We start from the raw sequence: 19,832 nt of genomic DNA, 5'->3' as shown, positions 1-19,832 counted from the left end.
TCCTCTCCCATTTATTGTCTTTTCTGCTTACCTTTCCATTTTCTTTGCGCCCAGGATCCAGCGAGCTGTAATGAATTCTGCGGCGCGTGCTTCCAATAACACGCGCGCACATACACATACACGTGCACATTAGCGCTTCCTCCTCCACTTTTTCTGTCTTTCTTCCTTTCTTTCCTTTCTGGTGTGTGCTCGTGCGTGGATGAAGTCGTGTCCTGGAGAAGTTTTCAACGCGTGCGTGGAGGAGTGGAGTGCACGAGGACAGTGGCGCATTGGACGACTGTAGTCAGTGTTGGAGGAGCGGAAGGAGGAGGGAGATCATACATTAACTCCTGCTGGCTGCGGGGACTCTCCAGTTGATACAAGCCAAGACAGAGGGATGCACTCACTACAACACTGACAGCTTCTCAGAGGAGCACGGGATGAAACCTAAAGGAGATTCCTCTTGATTTCTTCAATTTCTCTTTTCTTTTTTTTCTTCTTCAAATTTGGCAACACCGTGTTTTCCAGGGGATTTTTACGCACCGCAAAAAGAGTGGAGAAAACGCTGCAGAGATGAGTGTTGCGCGGCTCTACATGCTCCTGAAGGATCCCCTCTCCTGATAAAGGGACCAAAGAGGACAAAACAAGGCTGTCCATTGTATTTCCCAAAAAGAAGATCGCAAAGGTGGAGCGATTAGAGAAGGGCTGATGACGGGACTATTAATCCTTTCAGTGCATCAAAAGCACCAAAGGGTATTAGAAACGTTTGGATGGAAATCGGGCGAGTGTTTAGAACTGTTTTTGGTTTTATATGAAACTGGTGATTAGTTGTTGTGACACATCTGCAAAGATTTTTTGATTTTTTTTTCTTCTAAGGAGTCAATTTGCGTCTTTTTCCAGCGGAACGGTGTATGGTTGTATATGAGCCTGTTCCCTCCGGCGTGAAATTTCCCACAAACTCTCGTCTCAATCTTTATTTTTCTTTTCAAGTATTCCTACATCTAAATGGAATTAGTTGAGTCTGAAGCCGGTTGTGAAAGGAACAGACATGGTACATGGACACAGCTTCCATCACGGTAAGACATCCATGGATTCATCAGCTGAAGCTCACTTTGTCCAAGCTCTTATTGCTTCCTTACACCCTGAAGAAAAAAATAAATAAAAGAAGTAGCGTACAGTGATTTTTAAAAAAAATCTGCGTTAAAACTCCAAATATCAGAGCAACAGATTGAAAATGAGTGAAAATAGGAACAGACAGTATGAGGTGAAACACTGACATCCTGCATCCTACAACCTGTAAACTCACTGTTGAAGGTCAAGCAGTAAGTTGTTAAAGGGTTTGTTTTTCTTTTATTCATTCATTTTTGTCTCTTTTTTTTGAGGAAAAACTCATACTAATTAAGAAAACTGTTTTCACTGCAGATGTTTGATCATTTTTAGTCATATTTAGTTTTAATTTTTCCATTATTATGTAACTGGAAAACATGATTTTACACGTGATTTATAAACATTATGTATATGTAAGTTACAATGAAAGCCTGCATGTTTTCTTTCTTTTTTTTTATATCACAGACTATTTGAATCCTCTTATCTGAGATTGTCGTTGCTCATTTCGATGATTATTTTAGGTATTGTTTGGCATTATGGGATTCTTTACAGAGGTCACACACAGGGCAGGTTCAGCATTAGCATAATGCTGATGTACAGGACATGAAATCCCAAACCTGAAATGTGTTCCTCGCTGACTCAAGCCTCTCTCAGCTGAAATCAAAGCTGCGCACAACAACAGAAAAATAGCAAGAAGCTCATGTCACACAGGTCTTGATCACAAATGCATTTATTTCCCTTTCTATTCTTACAGTTGTTGCAAGTCTTCTCATACTTGGGTTGTCTGGGGCAACAAAGAAGGACACAGCAGGTAATCATCATCATCACCAACTCTCTCTTGTGTTCAGATGCTTCTCCTTCTCCTCCTTCTTCTTCTCTGAGCCTCAGTCTCTGTCTGTTTGCTTTCTACGATTTAGTGAAAAACAACTCTGGAGTGAAGCCTGCAGGTCAATGTGGAACGTGGGTGAAAGAATCAGAAGGAGGGCTCTTCACTTCTCCCAATTACCCAAACAAATACCCCCCAGACACAGAGTGCGTCTACATCCTTGAAGGTAAATATTCTCTTTAAGCACTTCACTAAAGAAGCAAGGTGATCCAGCTGTTTATTCTGAGCCGAGGCCTTCCTGGGGTTATCCTGGGGTGGGGAGGGGGGTATCACAGTAGCTGTTCAGGGAGTGATTGGTTTATTTGAGCAGGTTTATTAGGAGAAGCCATTTGATAGAGCTCACAAATCAGTACAGGTAATAAGGTTAATTTTTTTTTACACGTGAACAAGGAGACTGTGTTTTAGAGATGAATTGACTAACAGCAGTCCTTGCTGGTGTGTATTGAACGCGTGAGCCTCTAATAATGAAGTTGAGGTTGAGGATCCATCAATGAAAGCATGACTAATGTCTTACTCCCCGGTTTGTGCTAGGTGGTAATTATTTTCATTGTGTCTTCTAGCGCCCCCAAGGCAGTGTATCGATCTACATTTTGAGGAGAGTTATTCAATCGAGTCGTCTTGGGAATGTAAATTTGACAACATCGAGGTTCGGGATGGACCGTTTGGCTTCTCCCCAATTCTCGGACGCTACTGCGGTCAGCAGAGCCCACCTGACATCAGGAGTAGCGGCCGATACCTGTGGATAAAATTTGTAACAGATGGTGAACTGGAAGCGGTGGGATTTTCAGCAAGTTACAACTTCACTGCAGGTATGTTTTCTTTTTTTTTGGTAGTTGTTTTGCCTTACTGCCACTGTCAGATCGTTTCTTCCTTTGGAGGCATATCCATGCTTTATAGCTCTAACGGCAAGGCTCCAAATGAATAACAAACATCATCCAGGGAACTCGGCCTTGTGGGAGCCTCTTGCAGCTTTATTGATTCTCTGTCTACAGACACTCAGTATTTCCATTGGCAATATACTGTCATTGGCTGGGGCACTCTTGTGACTGGCTGGGCTGTTATTTCTCCTCCCTTCTCTGGATCTGGAGTGATGTGGAGCAGTGTTAGATTTTAATTCAGTTCAGCAGCACCACTCCTTAGTTTACAGGCCAGGAAGAAGCTGAGAGAGCGTAGCAAAGTAATCTGTATTGTTGAACACAATCATGGCAATTACGGTTGTGTGTAAAAGCTTGACTTTCTTAATTTGCCTCATCTTTGCTTGAGATCCCATTACTGAGGCTCTGTGAGGATTGATGACAAGGAATCAGGGCATAACCATGATTTAATATTCCTTCACCTACACTTGACTGGGTTTAATAACACTGTCAACTTTTTTAGCGTGTTGAAGGCTTGAAAGGCACCGTGCCAGGAAACATGAACAGTATGCCAATTTGTCTCCACATCCACTGCACGTTCAGACGAAGATCTGAGAGTCTCATTGTTTATATGACGAACACTTGTGCATTTCGTCTGTGACACGTGCTACTACCTACAGGCGTTGCAAAGCAAAGAAGGCGAGGTGAGGAGGGGCTGTAGATTTATGTGTAGCGGCTTTATGTGCGCGCTGTTATCAAGTAATCAGAATGCTGAAGCTCTTCATTGGAAATTACGGTGAAAAAGTGCTTTCGGTCGCAGTGAAATCTACTGAGAAATGAAGTGAAGAGCCTTATACCATGGATTGTTGAGCAGAAATACTGCTACAGAATGTAAAAATATACTGAGGGAACGTGTCGTTGCTCAAATGCATTGAGTTACACAGTTACACTGTCAGATATGATATTTTCCATACAATTCAGAGAGGGGCTGGGAAGAAAAAAAGAAATGTTAGAAAAGTAAAACATGAATCAACACAAATTTCAAGAGTGTCAGGCGCGGTTATGTTCTCTGCTTTAGAGATTGCTGCCTGCCGAGGCATGAAACTCTTATCCTGCTGCTGGGTTGTACACATCATTCGCTCTATCAGCTTTCAGTTGTTCTGCTCTTAAGAAATGTGCTGTGATATATTCCATCAGCAGGGACAGTTAAGTATCCAATTCTGTTACAGGCAATAGGCTACAACCAGGTAGCTCATATAAACTATGCCACCATTAAAGGAGTGAACTCCTCCTTTGATTTTAGCACTGATTTCTATTGAGCTTTAGATATGAACGTATGGATACCACCCATGTGTTTGTGCAACAAATACCCAGTTAACTTGGCTTTACTGTAAGTCTATAGAACCAAGAGGGAACAGCTTGTTGAGCTTTGTGGGGTAATGAAAGGTAATGAACTCTGTCTATCAGCACATCTAAAGGTGTTTTCTGGCACAACAAAAACAGAATTTTTACCTTGGGGTTTATTTTTATTTTTATTTTACAAAGTTGACCACTGGATGGTTTGTTTTGCTATGCCCCAAACACTCCATGTTAAAGCCATTGAGATGTTAGCTTTGAGCTATGTTAGCAAAGCGCACCCACCCCAGGCGTGACTGACCTCACAGCCTCAGAAGTTATTTCACCCCCAGTTTCTTTCCTCTTTCTTCTCCTCTCTGTGTGTCCATGAGGTAGACCAGAGAATAAACACCGATCTTTCACTCAAGGTGAAGGATTTCCATTTCAAGCGATGCATCTTCAATGCATCTTCAAGCGATCTTCTTTTAGGACTTTGCAACCACATCAACTCTAAAATTCAGCTCGACATACCTGTACAGCTTGAAACTCAAGGATTAACACATCACATTTCTCATACATAAATCAATCTGACGTTTTCTTTTACAGCTAAGTTGCTAAGCTAACCAGCTGCCAGCAGTACACGGACAGTGATATTTATCTTTTTACCTCTCAACGTGTCAGAAATAAAGCGTATTGTCCAAAGTATTAATACAATAGCATTTGTTTGTTGACATTTGCAGCACATTTTGGATTGAACATCTAAAATGTGTGATGGGAGTAAGGGATGTTCTACAAAACTGTCTTCCCTACTGGATGTTTGTGAAAAATGAGGCGCCTACATCAGAAACATCACTACTGTAACTCCAAAAAAAATCAGAGCTACACAAGAGAGATAATTTGTTGTTTTCAGCTCTGATAGTCAGACAAAGAATCTAGACTAAATTTTCTCTAATGTGCAATTGAAGTATTATTGCATCTTCCTGCTTCTCTTGGGAGTTTCATTGAAATTTTGCTGAGAGGAAAGAAAAAAAAAAGAAGCTCTGCCTCTCGACTTGATAGGAAATATCTGTGGCATATGATTTACATAATTAAAGAAGATAAAAGTCCTGAATTCACTTGACTTGATACTCGAGCAGAATCTGGCAGTGTGAATAGTGTCTCACATCTGCAGCTGCTCTGCTAACCATGCTAATTCACACAACCCTCCTCTGATGAATGGGAGCGGGGGGAAAAAAATAAAAAGAAGCAACAAAGGTGACATGAATCAGCTCCTACTACTCCTCTTCCTCAGTCATTTTAGTAGCTCAGAGATAAAAAAAACTCTCCTGCCTCTCCTTCACATTCTGCCAGTGTCCTTTCAGAGCCTCGTGCGCTTGATGACTAATGCGGCCCGCACCACAGCAGTGAATAAAGAAACAGCAACTGGAATCTCACAATATCCGTGTATATGCGAAGCACTTAAAGTCTGCAGATGCTATTCATTCAGTCTATATGAGGCATCAGAGGAAGGAGGGAGCTGCTGTTGATACAGACATGAGAGATTCACTCAGAGCAGTGATTAAATGAACTTGGCTGCCACAGTGATGTGATGTGTAATTTATTTGTCAAACAGATTACACCCAGATGCCTCATAGTTGGTCTCCTTTTACGTCACAGAAGACATCAGTCTTCTTTCACCTCAGAAAAACATATTGTAGGTAACTTTATGTAAGAGTCTGAAAGGTATATGGTAGCCTTGGTACTGTATACCTGCTGCCTTGCGCACGCTTTTATTCGCTCTGCAAGTCAGCCTGGAAACCATGGACCCAATTTTTCCCTCAATGAGGGAGCCAATCACAGAACAGGGGAGGGGCAGCAAGACGATGACGACACACCGAAGCGACTTTGTTGATAGCTTGTCGATCCAACATGGCGGCAGACGCTTTCGATGCAGCGTTAGAAAGTGTTTTAAGTAGTTTAAACTTTAGACAGCAAGTTTATTTGCAACATTTAGCGAGTGGATTTCTGTCTCTCTACATACATCATCGGGTATGATTGATACAATTGGCTAAGCTACGTACAGACACATTTGATAGACATTCATAGCGCCCAATAAACAGTTCTGGGCTTTCGTAAACCACAAAAAAATTAATGAATGGTTCCCAGACCGAATCTCAATCTACATTGAGATGAGGTCTGGTGTTAGCCAGGCTAGATATATGGGGCAGTTTGATAAAATGTTTAAAATCATACAATCTGATCCATTATTATCCAAGACACACTTTCAGCAACAAGACTGTGAGGCACCTTTTTAGTCTTCAGTACACCAAAGCTTATTAGGCTGCAGACTCCATCTGGCAAGCTGCATGTGTGACTCACTTCAGTTACCCTACTGAATGAGCATACCTCACACTAAAAAAAAGGAAATACCTTCGCCCAGCTATCACATGTGGGCTGACAGCTGTAGATCTACAAAAAACAAGAGTACACTCAGAGTAACAATTAAGCTTTCTAGGAAGCACACTTATTCAAATGTCAACACCACTCATGTGTCCTTATGGTAAATACAACGGTGCAACTAACAGCTGGTTAGCGTAGCTTAGCACAGCTATGTTTGACTTTTAGAAAAATCAGCCAACATGTGCTTTTGAAGCTCACCAAACATATCTCATCTGTAAAGGCCTAACCGGTGCATAAAACCAAAGTGTGAAGACAGTACTGTGTTGTAAGGGGGTTATTTCTCCACTGATGCCCTGATAACGTCAAAATGACAAAGACTCCAACAAAACACTACAGAACTAGTCCAAGAAATATTTCCACACACACTTTAGTTGAGTCGAGTCGTAGTTATAGAGTCTTTGTGCTTAGCTAACAGGCTGTTGGGAGCTGGCCTAACCCTAATAGCAGTGGCTTCACATCAGGCATCTTCTCCTTTAATGCTCAGACAGACACCACATATTATGAAAACATGTTTAATAAGAGGGTGTTTAAAAAAAAATGCCACTATGCATTAGACTCAGCCTTAACATATTATCCCAATACCACTTTGAAGCAGTATGCAGAGCTACAGTGAGTGGAGGAAGAGTAATCATGCACTAAATGCTGAACAATCGTGTACATGTAAAATATATATATAAAGCATTTCCGTCAATAGAGATAGGCAGACCTGGCTGGGACTGAGGAGGAAGCTGTAAACCATCCACTAGAACAGTGTTTTATGAAAGAAGAGGAGGCCTCGGGCCAGTGGGGGAAGACTGTTTGAATTTACAAAATTAATTCTTGAGATAATTTGTTGTATACTTTAAGTCTTTCTTTCTCATTATTCTGCCCAAATATATTCATAGTGAAGCAATAATTCAGTTTGGAAATGGTTGCAACTTGTAAAAAGTGTGACATTGAGCTATTGTCTGTGCGGCATGGTGACGCAAATGCAACCAAAGCATAATGAGTAAAAATGTTTGCTGTCTGCCATATTCTTCATAGCTCTGATGTTACCTCGCTCAGATTCACATCATCTCTATAGAGGTCAGCGACGAAGCAGAAGGGTTATTTTGTGACAGTCAGCCCTGCACTCTAGTAATGACACATAATATAAAATTGCAAGTGGAATACAACTTGAAATCTCACATTGGACACAACATGTGGAGCAGAGAAAATGGAACCATGGTGTGTGTGAATATATATGTGCACGTGTGTGTGTGTTTGTGTGTGCAAGGCTCTTGGGGGACTTGAGCAGCGGTCTGGTATTCAGGTCGTCCTAGGGCGCCTTGACCTCAGGACCCTGTGGACTGGTAGATTAAGTGGTGTTTCAGCACCAAAGCCAGAGCAAATAAAAGCTGCAAGTTCTCCCACTCTTGCTCCCTGCTCTCTGATCGCTGAACATGCTGTTTGCAGAGTCGAGACCTGATCCTGAGGCAGATGCTGCCATAGGGAGAAACTGTATTTTCCTCTCTGGTAATATATTGTTCAAATATATATGTGTGTGTGTGTGTGTGTGTGCAGCACTTCTTAGGTGTGCTGTGACTTGAAGTATTTCACCTCTCTGTGCTCTGGGAAAAATGACATCCTCTCTATAGGATTTGTGTTGCTTTCCATTTGTGATGTAAATTTTGACTGGGGAGAATGCTTCATCATATTTAATTCCTTGGATCTTTAACATTTGTAATTTAAATGTAAAAGTTGTACTAAACATGAACTGATATACACCAATATGTAAAAATAGATCCTGTGGAAACAGTAAAATACAAACTCATCAGCCTGTCATACAGCCTCATACAGTATGTTACATTGATTTGCATTGTAAGAATACAGGCCGTCATTAATGAGTTTAATCAAGGTGACACTCATTGCTCCAGGTGCCTCATCGCCCCACCAAGCTCCAAATGGATGAGAATCATTTTGGAATAAAATGAGTCAAATGACATTTAAGATTATATCTGGAATAGGATATATGGGCCTATCATAAAGGAGGCAGAGTCATGAGATTGAACCTAGATGGACTCAAACTGGAAAATTGAAAATTGAACCAAAGAGATTGACTCTTTGCTCTTGGAGGGAACTCACAGGTACTATAGTTGGGTTGGACAGAAAGTTCACTAACTGCCTACGTGGTTTCGCATCTGTCTCCAAAGTCATTTGCTGGTGGAAACCTAACATTTAAAAGTTTTTTTTTTAAGCGGTTTCATTCAGTCACATCCACTAAATTCTCCATACCACTGCCATTATAGAGAGGCCTATAGTAATTGGTACAATAGTAAAGATTGTCACTTACTGCATTGTAAGTTATTCTCTATCCAAAAGTAGATGGTGACAGTTAGAAGCCGGGTGTTTTGTTTTGGTGTTGCAAAATTGAGCTGTCATTGGCATTTGCTGCTTATTTTCAAAAAGCAAAAACAAAACTATTACCCAACTCAGTCTGTCTTTTAAGGGTAAAACGCTCCATGCAGTTGCAGAAGCATGACACATAGTATAAACAGATTTAATTCTTGTCAACACAACTACATGCTCACGAGATGTCATCTGGCTCTTTCTATTGCTTTTCCTTCTAAATCCAAGAGAAAGAAAAAAAAATACACTGTCAAGCTGTTGTCCCATACTGGTATAGCACCCAAGGCATTGAGAGTAAAATTTCATTTGCCATGGCCTAACACTGGTCGGGGCTCAGATTCACTGTGGAGCAGAGGAGAGATGAAATTCATGAGTAGAAATGGGGAGAGAATTCTCCTGTGGTGCATTTTCTGGTTTTCTCCCAAGATCTGTGTGAAGGGTGTGTCTGCCCGAATGAGTTGCTTGCATGTAGTCACTCCTAATAAACCGTGCCACCAAAAAATACAAGACCATCTTCCCTTCGGCGTTCTGCTCTAATGTTTATTGTCATTAGTGTTCCCTGTGGTGCAGGTCACATTTTCTGGGAGCTCTCTCACTGATTGTTCAGTTCTGCCATACTGTTTCTCTGATTGTTACGGGTCTGTCTTTTCTCCGCTGGGAAAATGTGTAGGTGTACACTTCTCACAGCTTAGGTTTGCTTCTGGTGTATAATGCAATTTCCCTAAAGTAATGCTATCAGCTTGAAGGGCCTTGGCGAAGCAAAAATAACCCTCCTTTCTTTTTGTGTTTATTTTTCAGATGACTCATTTCAATGTAAAACAGCTGATAGCGGTCTAGAGAAAGAAACAGACCTGTGTTTGGAGAACTGGCTCTCTTTCTCTCTTTTGTTTTTTTTTACTGGGGATTCTCTCATGGAGCCTTCAGGTGTTTTGCGATCTGGCCGCTCACACCAATCTCATCTCAATGAGACCCTCCTCCGCTCAAATGTGGTGAGGAAGAATAACAGTCGCTGCGTCTGAGCTCAGCCGACACGCTTCCCTTCATACTGCCTCTGTTAGCAAAACGAGATGGACGGAGGGAGTTAGCATTGCAGGCACACCACTTGCAGCTGTGGAGGAGGTCGGTCGCACCCTCACTCCCCTCGCTCCCCTCGCTCATCTCTCTGTCTCTCTCCTTTTGCAGCTAACACTACTTCTTTTCTTCTCTCCTGTCCTCTCCTGCCTGGTTCATGCCTTCAGTGTTGCACTACCAGAACCAAACAAACCAAACAAAAATAGAAAAGTAATTTGCTCTCCTGAACAGTAAACTTTCCATTATTAACCATCAGGTTATTGTGCTTGAACCTGATCATTACAGACAATGCAGTATTTATTCTTTTTTTATTTCACCTCCAGATAAAGATAATTAAGATAAACCTGCCTTCTGGAGTTTCCATGTCTCCTGATCTTAATGATGGACAGACAAGTTGGACAAAGCAAGGCTTTTATCTGCACTCCTGACCAATCACACTCTGCCCCACTCTGGGGAAATGCACAGATTTTGGCTTGAGATGGAAATCGATGGAACCAAACATCTCTTCAAACTGGCTGGCTAGCTTATTAGCAGTTATCTTTACCTTTACCTTTAGTTTTCCAGTTCTACCTGTGTGTTGTTAGTGCATCACTAAGTTTCCAGAGACACATACAGTAACCTCACGTTGTGGAGTTTTGATGAATGGTTCTCATCGGTTTTCTCCATCTTTCTCTTCCTACTCCACTTCTTCCATCCTTCGCTCAGCCGAGGATGTTCACCAGCTTATCAGTCAGCAAGGGTGTCAGAGTGCATTGCTCCGGAGAACTTAACTCACTGTGCAGCAAGGTGGCTGATATTTACGTCCTTTGGTTTTTTTTTTTTTCAGTCGCTTCTAGCCAATTACCCGGCAGATCAATCAGTGACTCAGCCTGCCTCCTGCCTGCATCCTCTGTGGCACTTTGTTAAGCAGGCCTGCTGTTCAGCTGCAGATGCTGTGTGGGTCAGGGCACTGCACTGTTGTAACTGTAAGTCTGCAGTATACCATAGTGGTGTGGGGGTTGGTTTAGGGACTGGAGTAGAGGGGTTGTATGTGTGTGTGTGCGTGTCTACTGTGTACACACACACACCGTATGTATCAATACCCATGTGTGCATGCAGCACACTGGATATGTTTGTGCTGTACATCATACATCTTTCCCATCAGTAGCAGGGCCTTGGCTGCTTTCCTATTCAAACCCCTGCGTCCTTCCCGTGCTTCATCCACAATGGAGTGACCCATTGTGTATTCAGGCATGCCTCTTTCTCCACGTGTTGCGCATGGTCTTTGCTCTCTGAACTGCATTAGAAATTAGCCGGGCTGCTGTAAGTGCCTTTTATTCCACAGCTCCCTTCCTCAGTAGGCATAACAGCTTGCCTAGGGCTCTTTGTTTCATTAGCCTATCACCGTGGTAGATCCCTGGCTGTCATGCTGAGAGCCCGACTCTCTCCATTATGCTGTATTAGGCAGCAATGAGATTGAGCTGTGTGTTTTATCTCTGCACACATTAAGGCCTCAACCCATCAAAAATGTCTTGGAGAATTATTCTCCAAAGGGTTGATAGAAAAGGTCTTTTTTTCTTTTTTTTGTTCTTTTTCTTTTTGGAACGTGAGTGAGTTACGTTGGCTCGGGCTTCTCATTTGCAGCCTTGATTTTGAAGGACATCACAGAGCAGATTGCTTTCCATGCTTGACGAGTTTTGCTTTTGTTTTTTCATCTCCTCATCAGTGGGATACCTCCTCGGGGAGTTAGTGTATTAACATACAGGGTGTAACTGGCTTTAAAGGAGTATGAATGATGAATGCTCTGTTTTCATTATCTACATGTTTCTCTCCCATTTTCTTCCATCCTTTCTGGCAGTGGATTGCACTCGCCATCTTATCGTCTAAGAGCAAATGTCTGATTCCAAAGGGGGGCCTAAATCACATTTGGCATCATGGGTAATCTAATAGGTAATGGCGAGCTTTTGTTTCGCCGCTGGGAAAAGGATGTCAACATTCAACAATGACAGAGGGCAAGACCATGATGGGATTATGAAATGTGGAATTTGAGTAATCCTCAAAACATTTCACAATGATAAAACAGTTGTGGATTCAAGCAGACTCTCACAGCAATATGTAATACCCCCTTGCAGGGCATGACAATGCAATGAGTTGATGGTATACATTTCATGAAATGAAAGTGCAGCTTTGGTCATATAATGCCTGTCCTACGCCACTGTACTGTTGGGACTGTGTTGGAGGGTTAATGCATATCATTACCATTTGATAGGCTTATAGAATAGCCATGACAAGTGGTTTAGGGTTTACTGCTGACAGTAAATCTGCAGCTTCTCTCAGTCCATCACATTTTATTTATTCCGGGGTCGGTCGGGTTCAGCCAAGGAAGAAATATTCAATGTAATGATAATAGGACAAAATGTGTATACAAAGCAGAACACAAAAGCCAATATCAGTCTGTATCTGTTCTGTGTTTGGAGAGGTGGATGAAGTGACGCCTTATTTTGCACCTCATTTATAACCATAATGGCAAGATTTCCAAGCAGGCCGGGGACTAAATTTTCCACAAAAAGACCTGCTTAGTTTTTTTCTGCCTGCATCTGTTTCGCCCTGTCTGTGTGAAGGATTGCCATTGCACAGAGAAGATTCATTATGTGAGCTTGCGGGCTGCTAAACAGTTCCTACAGCAAAGACCAGGTTAAATTTGAATGTTTACTGTTTGGCGTCCCAAAGGTGCAGGTGACATTTGGTGTCCTCGAGGTGTGAAACAGATTGTGCAATGTTCTATGCAGTCGTTTGAGTACACTTTTCCTCCATTTTGCCGAAGGTGTCGAGCATTTGCTCGGCTCTGAGACCTTGAGTCAGAGCGACTGAAAAGAACTGTCAGGATGACAGCGAGGTGTTGGTTTCCGTCCGCTTTGCTCGCACATTTAGTCGTCTTTCATCCTTGTCAAAGCTCAAATTGCTCATCCATCTGTGATTATTGAGGTGCAGGGGTGTGTGAGAGAACATTTTTATTTCCTCCTCAGACCACTGACTGTACACCGGCAGAGTCCAGCAAGTCAATTAAGACCATCTTCTTCCGTTGGACAACTGAAATCTCTCTGGCAGATTGCCGAGAGCAAGGACCTGGAAAAGTTAGCAAGTCGATCATGTGCGTTCATATCTGTTTCTCTCTCAAACAAACACTAACAGCCTGCTGAGCAGCATGGCCTTGCTGGCATTTCATTTTCCATTTGGCAAGCTCGATTAATCACAGCGCTCCTATACAATGCGACGCACATGGCCACCCACCAGCGCTGGCTCTCATTATTCCCCGTTGCAGGAAAATGTACAGCTAGGGGAAAGTGAGGCAGAGGAAGAGCAAGAGGAACATCACAGCTCCACTGCTGCACAGACTGTACGTGTGGGGGACAAAAAATGTGGCAGGAGAAAAACGGAACAAGAGACGAAGAAGGAGGAAAGGAACCGGGGATTCGGCGATAGAGAGGAAGATTTGGATCACTGTGAATAGGTTATGGCGATGCTGTGAGGAAGACTGATAAAAGATTGGGGCTGCTCCATGTCCCCTCAAGGCTCTGCCTCGATCTGAATATTCATTGAGCTGACACTGGCTTTTTCTCGCCACCGTCTATAAAAGGATGCCAATTGGCTTTTACCTTGTGGCTTCTAATAAGCCTCTGTGCCTAACATGCATACAAACAACTCTTCCTAACACTGAGGCATACACAGTGATTCCTGCACTTCCATATAAACAGCTTTTAAACAGCTTTAAGTGCCTGAACAGTTTGCTGTCCTTATGTTTGAATTGTCGTGCTCGAAAAATGCATTACTAGATAACAGTCTCCCTGTGACGGTTGTTTGGCTTCATATCTCCAGGACTGAAATTGAGACTTCCTGACTTTATCTCCCTTTATGCGTGCACTATGATTGTTTATTCATTCTGTATAATGAAATGTCTGATCTGCTGCGGGGGGATGAAATTGTTTTTTGGAAAAACTACAGTTTGTCAAAAAAGTTGATTATTCATCCGTTCAGCACATTTATATAAATTTTAAACAGTCACAATCATGGATGGTCAGAGTTGGAGTAATGCAACATTTTACAATATTCTAATACTGTGCACAGGACAGAGGCTGACAATGCTGAACCAGGATCAGCTTTCTGGAAAAATCTGCACTCTGCAGATAGAACACCCTGCAATGATCTCCCACACTGAGTTTGTTTGTGTAAATAAGAGAAGTACTTTTTTTTTGTTTTTTTGTATTCACCATGCACATGAGTGGGAATCATGCACATGCAAAAACACAAGGCTTCTCTTTATTTATTTGTATCCTAATGTGCGTAGAGGACATTTCTCATCCAAGGCTTGAGACAAGCTGGATTTTAGCTGGAGGAAACCACTCAAATCTGTATGCTACTCCTAATCCCCTTGCACAAACACAGACATGCTCCACACTGGACCTCCGCTGAGCAGCTACGGCTATACTCTTAGATCAAAAAATCTGTCTCATTTTGTTCTCCAGTTTGTTTGGAGGTGTCACGATGGTTCTCGGTTTGTATGCCAGAAGTGAAAACAGGCGTGGAGAGAAAATAAGGTGAACTTGGTTAGCAGCAGAGATTTAGATTCATGCGGGATGTACACACAGCAGAGAATAATACTGAACACATTTTGTCCATTTCCATCAAAATACTTATTCATAACCACCAGTGCCATGTACAGCAATCTTAAATATTCAGGCATAATCCTTCTGGGGCTCTTCTGGTAAGATGTAGAATTCAAGTGAGATTGAAATCATCCCTTCCCTAGATAGCTGTGTGCCACAAGGACATCATTTTCTTTTTCTTAAATTAGAAAAGATTAGGTTGAATCTGGGAGGCTCGGCTGAGAATTTTGTCACCCCCCGGGCAACACTTTATTTCCTAGTATTTCAAAAACTCTTCCAACTTTACCTTCTGATTTAGTTGATATTTCACAGTTTCTCTTTAACTCCCCATCTCTTTGTTATAGAAGAGGGGAATATGTGTGTGGCTTTACCAACTGGAAAGTAATTTGTCTTTGTGTGAACTGAACTTCACTTATCATTTCCAAAATCAGAGTCATGCTTGAGTCTGTTGTTTGATGTGAAGCGGAAAAAACTGTAGAAAAGCGGTGTAAAAGTTTCAATTTTTATGTAACACCACTCACACACAGACACATTCAAAGCATAATTTATTGTGTTTATGCCCACACACCCATTAATTAATCTCTACAGCCACAGACATCATCTCACCACATCATAGAGAGAGGTAAGATAACCTGAGACAAAACCACAGGGTCAGACATCATACAGAGAAATAAAGAAAGGTGGCGGGTGGGAGATGGCTGCAGGATTAGGTTCAAACCCCCTTAAAAAAAACCTCATTGTGTGTTTGTAGCTTATAAGAGAGACTGACTGTGATCGGGGAGGGAAGTCTGAGTCATTGATTTTATCGTGCTCTGCCTGTGAAGAGGCGAGGCTTTGTGGATACTTAGATTGTGGTTGAAAGAGCTCAGTGAAAATTCTTAAATTGAGTATGTGGAGTGGAGGGCTTTGGTGTGGCTTAAATATTCATTTGCTGGTGGCGCTAGCTCGGCGGTGAGGTTTTAGCTCCTAACAGCGGATCTCTCAACACACTGCTTGTCAAACATCTGTGGGTTTTGCCTTTTTCACAGAAACAAAGCGGATTTCAAAACAGTCTGGCATTTTAAGTGTCGAGCAGCAGCGCAGCATTTGTTGTTTTCCTGGAAGGAATCTGTTTTCGACGGAAGCCTTGGCTTTAATGAAGTGTCTTGCATCGGGCGAGTTACAGGAAATATTATTGCAATAGTCTGAATTCTGGTCACAGCAGTCAAATAACTCACAGCTGTATATTTAATCATATATTTGTGCGGTTTAATCTGCACTGCAGTCCTTGTCATTGTCAACTCTACACATATTTCTCTGATAGTATCTGTTCATGCACATTTGGCAACAATTCAAGGAGTTAATTTCCCAAATTGTGTTTCCATGCATTGCTTTCGAGTCACAGGATCTTTTATGTTTAAATCGAAAGCTGCGGCCGTGACAACCTTCTTTTTCCATCCGTTCAATAAAATGCTTTTACACCTTTGAGTCGAAGCGAAAACAGCTGAGGACATCAAAACGAGCATGATCGGGTGTCACTTTCTGCCGCCAGCGTCATGTCGCACCGGGTGACTTCTGGGACTACAGTAATACCCTTGCCTACACTTAAATTAGCGTGTATAAGTCGTTTGTAAACCTGCTAAAAAAAGGCAATTGACTCTTTTCACACTGCCAGAGGAGTTTGCCTTCTGTTGGGACTGAGAGGACACGGACACACAACTGTGGGGAGTAATGTTATCACACACACACACACAGAAACAGACGCAGGGGTGGGAATATCTTAACAGTTTCAAATAGCAAGCTGCTAGCTCCTGTGTAGACGGGTAAAATGGATCAGTTGCTTTTATCCTTGGGTCGCTGCTCCTGCAAGTGTTGGAGCTCACATGTGAAACGCTTCAGTGTCCGTATTTGCATGTTTTTCAAACTTATTTCAGGGCTGCAGATGGTTTAGTATCTGTAGCATTTCTGCTTTAACAGCACGGTGCTGTGTTCGCGCTCTGAAAGATGTCACAGCGTGGAAAAGGGGGCAAAAATGAGCAAATCGATCTGATATGGGCGACGTGTTTACATCACTAGAGCCAGTACATTTCTGTGACGACTGCAGAGTCAGGAGTGAATTTGGATTACATGCTTTCACATCTCAGACAAAAGTTGGTGGGTTTTGTTTTTCCCACAGTGAAAAGCAGATTGTTGCACCTTGAGGGTTTGATTTCATATGTATGAACAGAGGTTATGGTGGGATCATCAAGTACTCACCTCAACTACCCAGACAAAATCCCTCAATGGATTCCCATCGCTTTATTGAACTGCATAACTATAGAAAGCTTTATTTGAAGATGAAACCCATAACTTTCCACTCATCGTAGCCCGTCTTCAGCAGCATGGGGAACTGTAATGATGCTGCCATGTCCATATGTTGTATGGCATGTGGGTTGTTGCTATGGCATTAAGGATGCTTTAGCAGGTGCGTACTGAATTAGCGTCTGCTAAAAATAAAAAACTGTGCCAGCTAGAAAAGTGTGCTAAAATAGTTTTCAGCACAAACTCAGTATTTTTTCCTTTTACAACAAGTTCTCCAACCTAAACCCCCTATGGGTTGTTCTCATGGTAACAATGATAAACACATAGTTAAGGTTAAAGAGTCACAGTTTGACTGTGGACTTCACGTCACAGTCGTCATGGTTACAATGACAAAACATGACATTTGCTCCTTTTTCTTTTTTCCCCCTTATTTCTCCTGTTTTAATTACTATGGTCGCTAGAAGTCATCCAACAATAAAATGTAACCATGGACGACTTATTGGCTGCTTTTTTTTTTTTACAGGAGGACATTGTCTGTCATTGACATTTGAGATACCGGTCTGAAAGGTATTTTTGGTTCAGTGTGTCCCGCTGTAGTTAAACTGATGTTACTTTTTATCAGCGAGTGTAGTGCTAATGTTTTGGCACAGCTTGTGTTTTGTCAACAAGCCTCAAAATCTCTTTTGGATGTTCTCTGCGCGATCCTGATTGGGACTGAGTTTTTCATTTCATTAAATGTGTGAAGGATTTCATCAGCCCGAGGCAACAGTTTGCCCGGGGTTCAGCGGTGTGAAGCAACAGTAACGACAGAGTTTTCCCCCCTAAACCAGCAGATGGGAATGTGAAGCAGTGACAAAAGATTTTACACGGGGGCAATGTGTCCTTCTTTTGTGCCAAAGGTTTCATTACATGTGATATAACGGAGGGACACCGAGGTCTTAACGACTTCCCCCGCTTCCTGTGCTGCAACTTGGCCCGTGTGATTGGCCCGCACACCAAAGAGCAGCGTTTCATTACATTTGAGGGAGATCTTTATTTGATCCTACTTTTATCACATTTGCCTGTTAATACCCTTTCTGATGTCTGATTAAAACTCTCACAGTAATGTGCCCAAAACCCCCACCTACCCCCACACACACACATGCACAACGACACACACTCGCACACACATTTCTTTCCATCGGACACAAAAAGACAGTTTGAGAAAATTAAAAATCTTTTTAAAGGATGTAGTTATCTCACCCTTTTCCAACGGACATTTTTATGTAACTCAATTGATGCATGACTGCTTCCATTAACTTCTGATCCCTAAGTTGGTATAAATACTCTTTTCAATTTAGATAGTGGTGAGTGGTGAATGGGGCGTTGCGTTGGCATGCATGTAGAGTACCGACCTCCGCCAGACTTCTTGACGAATCATTCATTCTTTTATGATTAAGCTGATATCCACCTACTACTGCGACTCTTTCCCCCTGAGCCGCCTTCATTGACGCGGTGATATACATCTCTCAATCTGTTCTGGTGACTAAAGCCTGAAATTGCATATGTAAATCTTTTGTAACACACCCCCTGTGCCACTATCTGATTCCTCCACTCATTCCCCGCCATCTCAATCAATTTGCCTCTCCGCTTTCGAGCAGCAGATGCGGGTTATTTATCTTCTTCATCATCCACTTCTTCACCCACTTTACCCCGGTCTTGTGCCGTGGCAGCGGAGCAACCTTGTGTTTTTGCCCTCACACCCATCCCTCGGAGGCTCATAGGCTTTAAGTGTGTGTGTGTATGTGAAAGAGAGAGAGGGAGAGAGATAGCAACACTCTAATGGGGTTTATCAAAGTCAACCTGAATACTCTAACAGTCTGGGCCTGAACATCAAAGCCCTACTCCCCACTCCACTGCCAACTACTCTGGACATCCATCAAACACCCAGGCTGAGGGAAAGCCTAAATAAGCTAAATTGGATGACGGAAATGTTTGTATTGTAAGGACAGATACTCTGATGAAGGTCTAATCCCATTGTGTGTGTGTGTGTGGCTGTGAATGAACCTGACATTTATGGGAGAGTTAGCTTGAAGGTGCCACGAGAAGCTCCTTTCTATTTGAAACTACATGGAGAGGGGGGGGTAAAAAAAAAAAAAAAAGAGTAGGCAGTCATCCTCATTGGTACAGTAGATTATAGCAGAATGCTGCGAGCTCTGCTCCAACATACTTTATGACATGCTATCGATTCAAGAGAAGATGAAAGGAAATGCTGTGTGATTTGATTTCTCATTCAGGGGTCTTAATTCCCTTTGACACGCATTGAGAAACAGACGGTCCTTTTGAATGCAGTGAATCTGACCAACAGTGTTATTCTCTCAGGGAGATCAGAGTGTTTCTCCACGTTATTTTTATTAGACTTCAAAGGGCTACATGCAGAAATATATGCAGTGTATAATATACAGCGTATATATTCATCTTTTTGATTACTGTGGACATACTTATGTCAATCATAAATGTGAGCGTCTATTCATTTGGCTGTCGACTGCAGTCTGTGTACTTTTCCTGGCGGTGATAAATAAAACTCTATTTCTATATTTAACAAACATTGACGCTCTCTTGCGCGCGGGAGAAATTCCATTATGTGAATTGTGTTTTGCATTTTCCACACGTCACAGAAAGACATATTTGCATAAAGTAGATCATGCCTCACTTTGAATAGTGACATAGTGAATTGCATAGTGACAGATCATCTTCTTAGCAGCCATATTTTGCCACTGTTAAATGGGGCTTTCTAGTTAGGCTTGGGCACCAAATAGAAATGGATTTTGATATTATGCTGCCGCTCAGTGAGATTGCAGTCCCCCTTGTTGGGTGCATTAATATTGTGAG

The 19,832-nt window shown here is 42.2% G+C and overlaps 1 protein-coding gene across 4 annotated transcripts in view; it reads left to right on the top strand.

Annotated features, from left to right (window-relative positions):
- The first annotated feature begins 344 nt into the window (after positions 1-344).
- Positions 345-19,832, top strand: part of neto1l (neuropilin (NRP) and tolloid (TLL)-like 1, like) — a 65,795-nt gene continuing 46,307 nt past the window's right edge. For 2 of the 4 annotated variants that reach the window (XM_085762859.1, XM_085762857.1), the window contains exons 1-4: positions 352-1,055; positions 1,841-1,897; positions 2,004-2,138; positions 2,533-2,781. In XM_085762859.1, the coding sequence (XP_085618985.1) occupies positions 1,028-1,055; positions 1,841-1,897; positions 2,004-2,138; positions 2,533-2,781 (469 nt within the window). In that variant the 5' untranslated portion in view covers positions 352-1,027. Of the gene's footprint in view, positions 1,056-1,840; positions 1,898-2,003; positions 2,139-2,532; positions 2,782-19,832 lie in introns of all 4 variants that reach the window. The other 2 variants (XM_085762856.1, XM_085762858.1) reach the window with 2 other exon arrangements.

This window comes from Trachurus japonicus, chromosome 20 (assembly GCF_045865225.1).
Source record: "Trachurus japonicus isolate A0001 chromosome 20, Traja_1.0".
NCBI lineage: Eukaryota > Metazoa > Chordata > Actinopteri > Carangiformes > Carangidae > Trachurus > Trachurus japonicus.
The sequence above is the reverse complement of the archived record's forward strand: the minus strand, read 5'-3'. Positions and strand labels throughout refer to the sequence as shown.